Raw genomic sequence first — 15,395 nt, 5'->3', positions numbered from 1 at the left:
TTTGCTACGTAATTTGAGCCGTTCTTCATTGAAGTCAATGAAGAGCAGCTCAAGATTTACGAGCGTCACAGACGCCTCGCATAATGCAAGGAGGAGCTTTTACGGCTGAAACGACGCAGCTGTTTTCTCCTGAAAACAGTCTGTCTTTTCAGACGTAAAAGCAAGCTAGCGTGTGCACATACCCTCAGAATTATACCCTGTACTACAACCCCAATATCCCAACCATACAGATCTGATAAACGATACACAATGCACACTGTCGAAACAACATATGCCAGTCACAGTAATCGGTTACCCCTGGTCTCCTGGCTCCCAACCACCATTTAAAAAAATCTCTTTGGCAATGACAAACCTCCGCATCCACAAGGAATATCACCATGAACTGAAAAAACAGTTTATGACCTGTCACCTGCCAATCACAGGCTGCAGCGGTCACATGGGCTGCAGCGTCATCCCAGGAGGCCAGACTGCACGTCAACCGAGGGACGTATTGCCATGACTACTGCTGGGGTAAGAATTAACTTTTTTGTACCACTGTTTTCCGCAGCAGAAATTCCGCCCGAAAAATTGCACCACAATGTGCTGCGGGTTCTGGGTTGGATACGCTGCGTATCCGACCCGTGGGAACCCGGCCTAAATGTCTTTAATGCATGCTGTGTTTTGTTGTTTGGTACTATATTGCTTGGAATCTTTCAAGGTTAAATAAGCAACAAATGTGTCTTGGCATCTTTTACTTTAATATAAAGTAATACACGCAAACAAGAGGATACATAGAAGCTGTATCAGAAAAACGAAAGAAAATTGAAATAAAAAAAGGTTTCCATAGCCTTTCACCCCTTAGTGACCAGCCCATTTTAGGCCCTAATGACCAAACTATTTTATTTGTTTTTCTATAGTCGCATTCAAAGAGCTATAACTTTTTTTATTTTTTCGTCTAGATAGCTGTATGAGGACTTGTTTTTTGCGGGATTAGTTGTACTTTTTAATAGCACCATTTTTGGGTACATATAATTTTTTTATTAACTTTTTTTGGGGGGATTATAAAAAAAAACTGAAATTCCACCATTCTTCTATACGTTTTTAAATTGACGCTGTTCACTGTGCGGCGTAAATAACATGTTACCTTTAGGGGGGATTCACACGAGCGTGTATTCGGTCCGTGCGGGCCGCGTGGTTTTCACGCGCCACGCACAGACCAATACAAGTCTATGGGGCAGTACAGACAGTCCGTGCTTTTTGCGCAGCGTTTGTCAACTGCGCAAAAAGCGCGACAGGTTCAATATCTCCGCGTATTTCGCGCATCACGCACCCATTAAAGTCAATGAAAACCACGCAGGTCGCACGGAAGCACTTCCGTGCGAACCGACTGAAACAGCGCACCAGCTGTCAAAAGGATGAATGTAACCAGAAAAGCACCACGTGCTTTTCTGTTTCCAAACATCCAAATGGACTGTCTTTGAGATGAGCGAACCCGGACAATCGAACCGAACTTCACCGGGTTCGGCCGAACTCGTTTTGGCCGAACCCGGCAAAAAAATTTCCGGTACGCGACGTCCGGAGATAGTCACTGTCCAGGGTGCTGAAAGAGTTAAACTGTTTCAGCACCATGGACAGTGACTACCGATCCCAATAAACATTAACCTGTAAAAAAAAACGAAGTTCTGACTTACCGATAACTCCCGGCTTCTTCCTCCAGTCTGACCTCCCGGGATGACAATTCAGTCCAAGTGACAGCTCCAGCCAATCACAGGCCAAGCACAGGCTGCAGCGGTCACATGGACTGCCGCGTCATCCAGGGAGGTGGGGCCCGATGTCAAGAGAGGCGCGTCACCAAGGACGCGTCACCAAGGCAACGGCCGGGAAGTTCTCGGTAAGTACGAACCTTTTCTTTTTTTTTAACAGGTTGCTGTATATTGTGTTCGGCATTCACTGTCGAGGGTGCTGAAAGAGTTACTGCCGATCAGTTAGCTCTTTCAGCACCTTGGACAGTGACAGGCGTCGATTAGCCTCATCTCTATGATGGCGGCTGCGCGAAAATCACGCAGCCGCGCATCATACACGGATGACACGCAGCTGTCAAATGGTTTTTGCGCGCGCAAAACGCTGCGTTGTTTGCGCGCGCAAAAACGCAACGTCCGTCTGTATCTGCCCTTATTCTATGGGTCGTACGATTACGGTGATACCACATATGTAGAGTTTTTTATGTTTTACGACTTTTGCACAATAAAAACACTTTTGAACTAAAATTATTTGTTTTTGCATCGTTGCTTTCCAAGAGCTGTAACTTTTTTTATTTTTCCATGTAGTGATTTTTTGGCCTTGTTTTCTGCGGGACGAGATGTAGTTTTGATTGGTACTGTTTTGGGGTGCATGGGACTTATTGATTCATTTTTATTATGACTTTTTTGGGGGGCAATGGAAAAAAATTGCAATTTCGTTTTTTTTTTACAGTGTTCACCTTTCGGTTTAAATTACATATTAACTTTACTAATGGAGTCATTACGGTCGCGGCGTATACCATATATGTGTACTTTTATTTATTTTTTACACTTTTACTAAATAAAACCACATTTTATGGAAAAAAATTGTTTTATTTATTTTTTTACAGTAATTTTTATTATTAGTCTTTCACATTTATTATTTATTTCATTAGTCCCACTAGGGGACTTTACTGTGCGATCTTCAGATCGCTGCTATAATACTTTGGTATACTTCGTATACCAGAGCATTATTGCCTGTCAGTGTAAATCTGACAGGCAATCTGTTAGGACGTGCCTCCGGCGCGTCCTAACAGGCATATGTCCAGGGCAGACCTGGGGGCTTTTATCAAGCCCCCGGCTGCCATGACACCCCATCGGAGACCCGCGATTGGGTACAAGTTAAATGCCGCGGTTGCTATTGACGGCGGCATTTAACGGGTTAAACGGCCGTGATCGAAGTAAACTTCGATCGCGTGCGTTGGAGCAGAAGCTCAGCTGTCATCAGACAGCTGAGCCCTGGCTCCAGCCTGCACGGGGGACCCGTGCAGGACTTAGGGGGGATTCACACGAGCGTGTATTCGGGCCGCGTGGTTTTCACGCGGCACGCATGGACCAATACAAGTCTATGGGGCAGTACAGACAGTCCGTGCTTTTTGCGCAGCGTTTGTCTGCTGCGCAAAAAGCGCGACAGGTTCAATAACTGCGTATTTTGCGCATCACGCACCCATTGAAGTCAATGGGTGCGTGAAAATCACGCGCACCACACGGAAGCACTTCCGTGGGACGAGCGTGATTCGCGCAACAGCAGTGAAAAGGATGAATGAAAACAGAAAAGCACCACGTGCTTTTCTGTTTCCGAACATCCAAACGGAGTGTCTTTGCGATGAGCGAAGCCGGACAAGCGAACCGAACTTCACCGGGTTCGGCCAAACTCGTTTTGGCTGAACCCGGCAAAAAAATTATCGGTACGCGACGTCAGGAGATAGTCACTGTCCATGGTGCTGAAAGAGTTAAACTGTTTCAGCACCATGGACCGTGACTTCCGATCCCAATATACATGAACCTGTAGAAAAAAAAACGAAGTTCTGACTTACCGCTAACTCCCGGCTTCTTCCTCCAGTCTGACCTCCCGGGATGACAATTAAGTCCAAGTGACCGCTCCAGCCAAGCACAGGCTGCAGCGGTCACATGGACTGGCGCGTCATCCAGGGAGGTGGGGCCCGATGTCAAGAGAGGCGTGTCACCAAGGCAACGGCCGGGAAGTTCTCGGTAAGTACGAACTTTTTCTTTTTTTTTCTACAGGTTTTGCGATATTGTGTTCGGCATTCACTGTCGAGGGTGCTGAAAGAGTTAGCTCTTTCAGCACCTTGGACAGTGACGGCCGTCGACTAGCCTCATCTCTATGATGGCGGCTGCGCGAAAATCACGCAGCCGCGCATCAGACACGGATGACACACGCAGCTGTCAAATGGTATTTGCGCGCGCAAAACGCAGCGTTGTTTGCGCGCGCAAAAACGCAACGTTCGTGTGTATCTGCCCTTAGACTGGGCCAACGTGAAAAGGCGTCAGCCTAGCCTAAGGCCCCTTAGTGACGAACGTGAAAAGGCGTATTGTTGGTCACTAAGGGTTAAATAAAATTTTGATCACTGGAAAGATTTTGCAACATAAACTGACCCATATTTTGCTGCCAAACACCATCTGATCGCATCTCCTCCTATACTGACATCCACTAAACATCCAAAAGTATGTGCTCAGCAGAATATTAACCCCTTAAGGACACGGCCAATTTTGGCCTTGAGGACAGAGCAATTTTTTTACATTTCCCTCTTTGCATCCCGACGCTCATAACTCTTATTTTTTGTACGACGTAGTTGTATGAGACTTTGTTTTTTGCGGGACGAGTTGTACTTTTTGTAGGTACCATTTTTTGGTACAAATACATTATCGTTTAATTTCTATAAATTTTTATTTTGGCGAATATGCAGAAAAAAAGCAGTTCCGCTGCAGTTTTAATATTTTTTTTTTACACCATACACCGATCATCATATATAATGTTATACATTTGTTGTACAGGTTGTTACAGTCGTGGCGATACTAAATATGTCTATATTGTTTCATGTTTTGGGACTTATATTTTAAAAAGTTTATGTATTATAAAAAATGTGTGTTTCTGTGTATTTTTTTTACTATTTATTTATCATTAATTTTTTTTTTTTACATTCATTTAACTTTTTTTTTTAATCCCATAAAGGGATTTATCATTTTGATTTTTATTTTGTAACTGTAATGTACTGGCATAGATCTATATGCTAGTACATTAGCCTTTGTACTGATTGTACACAGGCAGTTGTTAGGGCATACCTCAGTATGCCCTAACAACAGGAAATATGTTCAGACAGCCCTGGGGTCCTTCAATGGATCCTGGGCTGTCTGCCCATACGAGTTGTGGGCTTTGATCGCGTCACAGTTATATTCTGTGACGCGATCAATGTGCAGTCCCCCCTCTTTGAACGCCGCGATCAGCTTTCATTGCGGCGTTCAAAGGGTTAACGGCGGAGAGAAGATGTTTCTCTCCTCTCCGCTGTCAGAGCGCGGCCGTGGCTGTGTATTACAGCCGTTCCCCCCGCTCTCGATCGCGCGCATAGACGCGCGCAGGGACGGCTGTCACACAGGACGAGTATGCTCGTCCTAATGCGCGAAGTGCACGCCGCTCAGGACGAGCATACTCGTCCTGTGTCGGCAACCAGTTAAAGTGCGTCTGTCACCAAAATTAGGCCGGATTTACACGAGCGTGTGCGTTTTGCTCGCGCAAAAAACGCTGCGTTTTCCGTGCGCAAAGGGTACTTAACAGTTCCGTGTGTCACCCTCGTATGATGTGTGGCTGTGTGAATTTTGCGCAGCCGCCATCATTATGACACTGTATGTTTGTAAACAGAAAAGCACGTGGTGCTTTTCTATTTTCAATCATACTTTTTACTGCTGTTCCGCGAATCATGCGCGTCCCATGGAAGTGCTTCCGTGTGATTTTAACGCACCCATTGACTTCAATGGGTGCATGTTACGCGAACAACGCAGAAATATAGGACGTCGTGAGTTTTACTCAGCGGACACACGCTGCGTGAAACTCACGGACAGTCTGCACGGCCCCATAGACTAACATAGGTCCGTGCGAGGCGCGTGAAAACCACACGCGTTGCACGGACGTATTACACGTTTGTCTAAATAAGCCCTCAGTAATCAATAAACGACATTCACACATAGCAAATTTTCTGCAGATTTTCTGTCGAGATTTGTGGACGGAAAGTCTGCAGCGGAATACAATATCAGCCAAGTGGATGACATTTTAACAAATCTCATTAACAAGCTGCAGAATTTTTCATGCAGAAATTGACCTGCAGTGCAGATAGTGCACAGATTTGTTGCGGATTTTCCACATTGAATTCAATGGGGAAAAGGGAATTCACTAGCAAATCCTATCGTTGCAAATTTTGCTGCGGATTACATGCAGTTACACAGTGAAATCCGCAGGTCCAGATGTTTAAAATAATAAAAAAAAAAATTATATATTCACCTCCCATGGCAACACTACCTTGATCCCTCGCTGGTTTCTGTTGACTTGGTGTGTGGTCACGTGACCGCTGCAGCAGTCACATGTGGCGACACATCATCACTGGAGGCTGGGTGTAGAGACCGGCGGGAGACCAGGGAAGCTTTGCCATGGGAGGTGAGTTTAGTGTTTTTTAAGACTGCGCCGCAGAGAAATACACACCAAAATCCACACAATTTGGTGCAGATTTTCTGAGGAAAATGTACACAAAAAATTAATTACGTGTGGATCCGGCCTTACGTGTCACCAGATTATAAGTGCCCTATCTCCTACATAATCTGATCGGCGCTGTAATATAGATAACAACGGTGGTATTTATTTTGAAAAACGATAATTTTTTAGCAAGTTATGAACTATTTTAGATTTATGCTAATTAGTTCTTTTTTTCATATTAAAATTTTTATTGGTTTTTAATACAAACAGGTATAGAACATAGTGTAGGGAAGGCCTCCATACACTAAAAGGAAAACAACAGATAAGGGCGAAGCCCAAACAGAAAAGTGTGCATCACATCCCATGACAGATGACATTATATATCAGCAGCATTAATATACATAAGAAATAGGAGCATTACATAAGGATGATACAGAAAGATAACAGCTCAGTCTCCTACACAACATAAAGTATAAGGGTATGTGCACACGACCTACTTTCAGACGTAATTCAGGCGTTTAGACCATGTTCCAAAAGGGGACAGCTCGGACATCAACGAGGGGGGAGAGACTTGCGGGTCTGTGAGGTAAACCAATAAGTCATCAGCAAATCCAGAGCACTTCTATTCCGTCCTTTCTATGGTAATGCCTTTAATATCCGGGCTGTTCCGAATGGAGGCCATGACATTCTCCATGACCAGGACATACATCAATGGGGATAGGGGGAGCCCTGCCTGGTGCCATTATGAATAGTGAAAGGTGCAGAGAAGGAGCTATTTATTTTTAATTGGGCGGATGGAAAGTGATAGAGGGACATAATTTTACCAAGAAGCGATGGTCCAAGTCCTATGTGTTGAAGAGTTTGGCAGAGGGCGGCCAGGATATTCTGTCAAACGCCTTTTCGGCATCTAGGGACAGGTTCATGAGTGGAATCCGTTGAGTCTTGGCATGATGAATGATATCTAACGTTTTAAGGGTGTTGTCGTGTGCCTCACAAACCCTATTTGGTCTGGGTGAACCAGGGTAGGAAGGTATTTATTCAATCTGTTGGCAAGCAATTTGGCGTATATTTGGAGGTCCGCAATGAGTAATGAGATGGGACGGTAACTGAAGCAAAGTTGAGGATCTTTGCCCGGTTTAGGGATAACAGTGACATGGGCAAAAGTGGAGCTAGGAGGGAACAGGACTTCAGGGGAAATAGAATTAAAAGCTTGGAGCAGAAGTGGCACCAGACAGTCAACTAATGTTTTGTAAAATTTGTCAGTGTATCCATCTGGTCCAGGACTCTTTCCCCCCGGGGAGGTCTGTTAGGATCTCCGGAGAGGTGAAATCCATATCCAGCTCCTCAGTCATCTCCCTGGACAAAGGTATGCTAATTAGTTCTTAATGACCAAGTGGGCGTTTTTTAACTTTTTACCAAGTGGGCGTTGTAAAGAGAAGTGTATGGCGCTGACCAATCAGTGACCAATCAGCGTCATACACTTCTCTCCATTCATGCCCAGCTCGTTTCACTGCACAGTGTGACCTCGCAAGATCACGCTGTGACGGGACTTCCTCTCACAGGTTCTTCATCGAATGGAAGACTGAACAGACATCACCTCCAGCCACTGCAGATTCAGGTAAAAGTCCTGGAACGGCAGGAGGCGATGCCTGTTGACTCTTCCATCGCTCCGGTGAAGGACCTGTGGGAGGAAGTCCCGTCATACCATGATCTCGCGATATCATGCTGTGCAGTGAAACGAGCTAGGCATGAATGAAGAGAAGTGTATGACGCTGATTGGTCAGCGTCATACACTTCTCTTTACAACGCCCACTTGGGCATTAAGAACTAATTAGCATAAATCTAAAATTGTTCATAACTTGCTCAAAAATGATCGTTTTTCCAAAATAAAAACCACTGTTATCTACATTACAGCGCTGATCACATTATGTAGGAGATAGGGAATTTATAATCTGGTGACAGAGCCTCTTTAAAGTATCATATGATGATTATATTCTGCTCCCTGTGACTGTGATCTTTTTCCAGTAAGGCTGGGTTAACACAACCTATTTTCAGACGTAAACGAGGCGTATTATGCCTCGTTTCACGTCTGAAAATAGGGCTACAATACGTCGGCAAACATCTGCCCATTCATTAGAATGGGTTTGCCGACGTATTGTGCTGACGACCTGTCATTTACGCGTCGTCGTTTGACAGCTGTCAAACGACGACGCGTAAAAATACAGCCTCGTCAAAAGAAGTGCAGGACACTTCTTTGGAAGTTTTTGGAGCCGTTTTCTCATAGACTCCAATGAAAACAGCTCCAAAAACGGACGTAAAAAACGGCGCAAAAAACGCGAGTTGCTCAAAAAACTTCTGAAAATCAGGGGCTGTTTTCCCTTGAAAACAGCTCATTATTTTCAGACGTTTTTGGTCACTACGTGTGCACATACCCTAACTTGTACTGATATTTAGCGAAGCGGTCGTCCAGGATCCGAAAAACATGCCTGCATTCTTTATAAAACAGCACCACACCTGACCTCAATGAACAGCTTACATTTTGGTGTTTTATTTGAGTCTTCTTCACTAATAGCCATCTATTATATGCAGTGCTGGATTAAGTAGACCATAGGCCCTGGGCTGTTACCCAAACTTGGGCCCCCATTCGCCACCGCCGCTCCTGCCGCGCCCTAACTATTGTTAACACTACCTTTTGTGCAAGCATTAACAAATTGCTGTTACGATTCCCCTTGTCGGACGACTGTGTCCCTATATACTGAAAGCCTCCAACCATCGCTGGCAGTATCACGCTGTGCAAGGACCGATCCTCCTGACAAGGGAACAGTAACACTAACAGTAACAGTAACATTTGTCTATCAGTCCTGGACTGCACAAAGACTTTTTGTGAAATACAAGGATTTCCTATAATAAACATGTCAGGAGAGGTGACAGATTCTCTATAAATCCAGTAACTCACAGGTGACGACTTCTCAGATAGGTTTTTATTCCTCTTTTCTTCTGCATCCAGTCCAGACCTTATGACGACTTCTTCTGGCCATGCCCCATTTCTGCAGAATTTGCCACTCAGATGTCTTCGGCTCCTCACTTTTACAACATTTCCACACCTATAAACGAAGATAAAATTCTCATTGTGCCACACACTGTGCTGTGCCCCTAAATATAATAATAACCATACCCGGTGCCCCTGAATATAATTGTGTCAAACACTGTAAAGTAAAGCACCACATACACAGTTCCCCCAGTAGATCGCGCCACACACAGCCCCCTGTAAATACTGACACCCACACCCCCCTTGTAGATAGCATCACACACAGCCCTGTAGTTAGTGCCACACAGCACCCCTGGACATTGCGCCACACAGACCCCCTGTATATAGTGCTACACACCTCCCCTATAAATAGTGTCACATAGCCCCCTCTCTAGATAGTGCCACACAGCCCGCCTGTAGATAGTGCCACCCCCTGTAGATAGTGCCACATAGCCCCATATAGATAGTACCACACAGCCCCCCTGTAGATAGTGCCACCTCCTGTAGATAGTGCTACACAGCCCCCTATAGATAGCGCCACACACACAGCCCCCTGTACAAAACACCAACCCCCAGTAGGTACGGCTCACAGCTCCCTGAAGAATGAGCCACCCCCTGTAGTTAGCACCACACTTACCTGTCCCCGTTCCAGCTCCGTACTCTTCTCCAACGATGCAGGCCTGGTTACTTCTGACCAGGCGGCATCCAGCGGAGCGAAGCAAGCATCACAAAAATAGCCAAATGTCGGGGAGGGGAACGGATGGTATCCGTGTCCAAAGGATGCGGATACAATTGAGTCCAGGGCCTTCAGTTTTGTCGCGGTTTTTGACACAATCCGCAGCAGAAACTTGACAAAACTGTGATGTGGTCTTTGGGCGGCCTTGGGCACCCCGGGAGCCTCGGGCGGCCTCCCATAACTGACATATGGTGATCTCCCGCTGGTTATATGTTAATCATTTCCAGTCCTGCTTATTGGCTCAAATAAGCTAGTTGTTACATACATCATTATAAGGGTGCAGGGTGGGGACAAGGTGTTCTGGTGCCCTAGGCTGATTGGGCAAATTGTGCCCCTCCACACACACACTGTGTGCCCCCTGGATACAATTATGTCACATACTGCACCCGTGTCACACACAATGTTCCCCCTGAAAAGCTCATTGCCATAAAAGTGAATAGGGTTGACCTGCAATACCAGGCACAGCCCATAAACAAAAGTGGTGCTGTCTTTGAAAAATAAGCACACCCTTTTACTTAATCCTGGACAACCGCTTTAACTGTGACATTGGCATACTTTAGGGACATTAACCAAAAATGTTGACTGGTGAAATTATTCCTATGTAGTTTAAAGATAAAGAACATTTATCTGGTTGTAGCCAAATCTTTTGCCTATCGCCACTTTTACCACAAGCCGTAAGTGCAACTAGACATGAAGCGGGCGTCATTCGGCTGCTCATCACTACAGTGTTCTACGGAAGAGATCCCGCGCATGCGCAATTCGGGGGGAAAATGCCGGACGTTCCACTCACACTACGCAGAGATCATCTTGCACGCTTGCGTAGTTCGCACTTGCTTTGCTGTAGGATACGACGAAGATGGCGGACACAGTTGTTAATGAGGAAGAAGAGGGGAAGAGAAGAAAGGCTCACGGAATGCTGAAACTGTATTATGGAATAAACAACGAAGGGAAAAGCAACGAGAAATTACTGGACCCCACTGATATCGATGGGGTGCACTTCAACCCAGAGCTGTACCTCACCAAGGTGACGTCACATTATTTCAGGGGCTGCACATTGACGTATGACTTCAGCTGTCATTCGGGTGTAATGTTCTGTGGTCTGTGTGTTATGGAGCTGGTGGTGGAAAGCCCTGCTATTCTGTGTAACACCCGGAGCACATTCAGGGCGGATCTGTAAAACTGGACGTACATAGACTCCGCAATACAGTTAATGATGTCACCATAGTAAAAGGGGCTATCCTTTTAGGACAACCACTTGAAATCTTGATGTAAATCAGTTGTTTTCGATAAAACATTGATGGCCTATACTGTTCTACAATACCAGGCACCCCCACTTGTGTGGACGAGCTGTTGTGCCAGGTTTAACAGTTGAGGGGCGCTATAATTGGCAGGGGTCTATCCAGGGGTGTAACTAGGAAACACTGGGCCCCATAGCAAACTTTTCACTGGGCCCCCCTCTACTAGGTGCCACACACAGCCTGGTCTTGTAGATAGTGCCATCCAGCCCCCCCTGTAGACAGTGCTATACAGCCCCCCCTGTAGACCGTGCTACACGGCTCCCCCCCCCTGTAGACAGTGCTACACCTACACGGCTCCCCCCCGTAGACAGTGCTACTCGGCTCCCCCCCGTAGACAGTGCTACTCGGCTCCCCCCCCCCCGTAGACAGTGCTACTCGGCTCCCCCCCCCCCCCCGTAGACAGTGCTACTCGGCTCCCCCCCCCCCGTAGACAGTGCTACTCGGCTCCCCCCCCCCCCGTAGACAGTGCTACTCGGCTCCCCCCCCCGTAGACAGTGCTACTCGGCTCCCCCCCCCGTAGACAGTGCTACTCGGCTCCCCCCCCCGTAGACAGTGCTACTCGGCTCCCCCCCCCGTAGACAGTGCTACTCGGCTCCCCCCCCCCGTAGACAGTGCTACTCGGCTCCCCCCCGTAGACAGTGCTACACGGCTCCCCCCCCGTAGACAGTGCTTCTCGGCTCCCCCCCGTAGACAGTGCTACTCGGCTCCCCCCCCTGTAGACAGTGCTACACGGCTCCCCCCCGTAGAGAGTGCTACTCGGCTCCCCCCCCGTAGACAGTGCTACTCGGCTCCCCCCCGTAGACAGTGCTACTCGGCTCCCCCCCGTAGACAGTGCTACTCGGCTCCCCCCCCGTAGACAGTGCTACTCGGCTCCCCCCCGTAGACAGTGCTACACGGCTCCCCCCCGTAGACAGTGCTACTCGGCTCCCCCCCGTAGACAGTGCTACTCGGCTCCCCCCCCCCCGTAGACAGTGCTACTCGGCTCCCCCCCCCCCGTAGACAGTGCTACTCGGCTCCCCCCCCCGTAGACAGTGCTACTCGGCTCCCCCCCCCGTAGACAGTGCTACTCGGCTCCCCCCCGTAGACAGTGCTACACGGCTCCCCCCCTGTAGACAGTGCTACACGGCTCCCCCCCGTAGACAGTGCTACACGGCTCCCCTCCCCCTCTGTAGACAGTGATACACGGCTCCCCCCCCCCTGTAGACAGTGCTACACGGCTCCCCCCCCCCCTGTAGACAGTGCTACACGGCTCCCCCCCCCCTGTAGACAGTGCTACACGGCTCCCCCCCCCTGTAGACAGTGCTACACGGCTCCCCCCCCCTGTAGACAGTGCTACACGGCTTCCCCCCCCTGTAGACAGTGCTACACGGCTTCCCCCCCCTGTAGACAGTGCTACACGGCTTCCCCCCCCTGTAGACAGTGCTACACTGCTCCCCCCCCCCTGTAGACAGTGCTACACGGCTCCCCCCCCCCCTGTAGACAGTGCTACACGGCTCCCCCCCGTAGACAGTGCTACACGGCTCCCCTCCCCCTCTGTAGACAGTGATACACGGCTCCCCCCCCCCTGTAGACAGTGCTACACGGCTCCCCCCCCCCCTGTAGACAGTGCTACACGGCTCCCCCCCCCCTGTAGACAGTGCTACACGGCTCCCCCCCCCTGTAGACAATGCTACACGGCTCCCCCCCCCCCTGTAGACAGTGCTACACGGCTTCCCCCCCCTGTAGACAGTGCTACACGGCTTCCCCCCCCTGTAGACAGTGCTACACGGCTTTCCCCCCCTGTAGACAGTGCTACACTGCTCCCCCCCCCTGTAGACAGTGCTACACGGCTCCCCCCCCCCTGTAGACAGTGCTACACGGCTCCCCCCCCCTGTGGACAGTGCTACACGGCTCCCCCCCCCTGTAGACAGTGCTACACGGCTCCCCCCCCCGTAGACAGTGCTACACGGCCCCCCCCCCCCGTAGACAGTGCTACACGCCCCCCCCCCCCCCGTAGACAGTGCTGCACGGCTCCCCCCCCCCTGTAGACAGTGCTACACGGCTCCCCCCCCCTGTAGACAGTTCTACACGGCTCCCCCCCCTGTAGACAGTTCTACACGGCTCCCCCCCCTGTAGACAGTGCTACACGGCTCCCCCCCTGTAGACAGTGCTACACGGCTCCCCCCCCCTGTAGACAGTGCTACACGGCTCCCCCCCCCCTGTAGACAGTGCTACACGGCTCCCCCCCCCCTGTAGACAGTGCTACACGGCTCCCCCCCCCCTGTAGACAGTGCTACACGGCTCCCCCCCCCCTGTAGACCGTGCTACACGGCTCCCCCCCCCTGTAGACCGTGCTACACGGCTCCCCCCCCTGTAGACCGCGCTACACGGCTCCCCCCCCCCTGTAGACAGTGCTACACGGCTCCCCCCCCCTGTAGACAGTGCTACACGGCTCCCCCCCCCTGTAGACCGTGCTACACGGCTCCCCCCCCCTGTAGACCGTGCTACACGGCTCCCCCCCCTGTAGACCGCGCTACACGGCTCCCCCCCCTGTAGACCGCGCTACACGGCTCCCCCCCCTGTAGACCGCGCTACACGGCTCCCCCCCCTGTAGACAGTGCTACACGGCTCCCCCCCCTGTAGACAGTGCTACACGGCTCCCCCCCCTGTAGACAGTGCTACACGGCTCCCCCCCCCTGTAGACAGTGCTACACGGCTCCCCCCCCCCTGTAGACAGTGCTACACGGCTCCCCCCCCCCTGTAGACAGTGCTACACGGCTCCCCCCCCCCTGTAGACAGTGCTACACGGCTCCCCCCCCCCCTGTAGACCGTGCTACACGGCTCCCCCCCCCTGTAGACCGTGCTACACGGCTCCCCCCCCTGTAGACCGTGCTACACGGCTCCCCCCCCTGTAGACCGTGCTACACGGCTCCCCCCCCTGTAGACCGTGCTACACGGCTCCCCCCCCTGTAGACCGTTCTACACGGCTCCCCCCCCCTGTAGACCGTGCTACACGGCTCCCCCCCCTGTAGACCGTGCTACACGGCTCCCCCCCCCTGTAGACAGTGCTACACGGCTCCCCCCCCTGTAGACAGTGCTACACGGCTCCCCCCCCTGTAGACAGTGCTACACGGCTCCCCCCCCCTGTAGACAGTGCTACACGGCTCCCCCCCCTGTAGACAGTGCTACACGGCTCCCCCCCCCCCTGTAGACAGTGCTACACGGCTCCCCCCCCCTGTAGACAGTCCTACACGGCTCCCCCCCCTGTAGACAGTCCTACACGGCTCCCCCCCCCTGTAGACAGTCCTACACGGCTCCCCCCCCCCTGTAGACAGTGCTACACGGCTCCCCCCCCCCCTGTAGACAGTGCTACACGGCTCCCCCCCCCCCCCCGTAGACAGTGCTACACGGCTCCCCCCCTCCCCCCGTAGACAGTGCTACACGGCTCCCCCCCCCCCCCGTGTAGACAGTGCTACACGGCTCCCCCCCCCCCTGTAGACAGTGCTACACGGCTCCCCCCCCCCTGTAGACAGTGCTACACGGCTCCCCCCCCCTGTAGACAGTGCTACACGGCTCCCCCCCCCGCTGTAGACAGTGCTACACGGCTCCCCCCCCGCTGTAGACAGTGCTACACGGCTCCCCCCCCCCTGTAGACAGTGCTACACGGCTCCCCCCCCCCCCTGTAGACCGTGCTACACGGCTCCCCCCCCTGTAGACCGTGCTTTACAGCCTCCCCATACAGAGATATACAGCCCCCACTGTAGACTGATATACTTTAAGTATTACAAAGAGGGACAACCGATGTGGCGCGCTGCGGCAATTTTTTTTTCTTTTAAGCCATTCCTCTAATCCCTCCCAATTCCCCCTCATACACACCCGGTTCAGCCCACACAGTATAATGCTCCCATACAGTAGAATGCCCACACAGATGTCCCATACGGTATAATGCCCACACAGATGCCTCCATGCCGTAAAATGCCCAAACAAATTCCCCCATACAGCATAATGCCCCATAGCTGCCTCCATGCAGTATAATACCCCCATAGCTGCCGCTACACAGTATATTGCCCTCCATACTGCCCCCACACAGTATGATGCTCTCCATAGCTGCCCC

General features: G+C 50.6%; 1 protein-coding gene across 2 annotated transcripts in view; it reads left to right on the top strand.

Moving 5' to 3' along the window:
• The first annotated feature begins 10,773 nt into the window (after window positions 1-10,773).
• VPS51 (VPS51 subunit of GARP complex) overlaps window positions 10,774-15,395 on the top strand; it is a 44,087-nt gene continuing 39,465 nt past the window's right edge. For both annotated transcript variants that reach the window (XM_075837194.1, XM_075837195.1), the window contains exon 1: window positions 10,774-11,028. In XM_075837194.1, coding sequence (XP_075693309.1) covers window positions 10,861-11,028 — 168 coding nt within the window. In that variant the 5' untranslated portion in view covers window positions 10,774-10,860. The remainder of the gene's footprint in view (window positions 11,029-15,395) is intronic.

The sequence above is a fragment of the Rhinoderma darwinii genome, chromosome 9 (assembly GCF_050947455.1).
Source record: "Rhinoderma darwinii isolate aRhiDar2 chromosome 9, aRhiDar2.hap1, whole genome shotgun sequence".
In the NCBI taxonomy this organism is placed as follows: Eukaryota; Metazoa; Chordata; class Amphibia; order Anura; family Rhinodermatidae; genus Rhinoderma; species Rhinoderma darwinii.
Note: the sequence above shows the minus strand (reverse complement) of the source record. Positions and strands in the feature narration are given on the sequence as shown.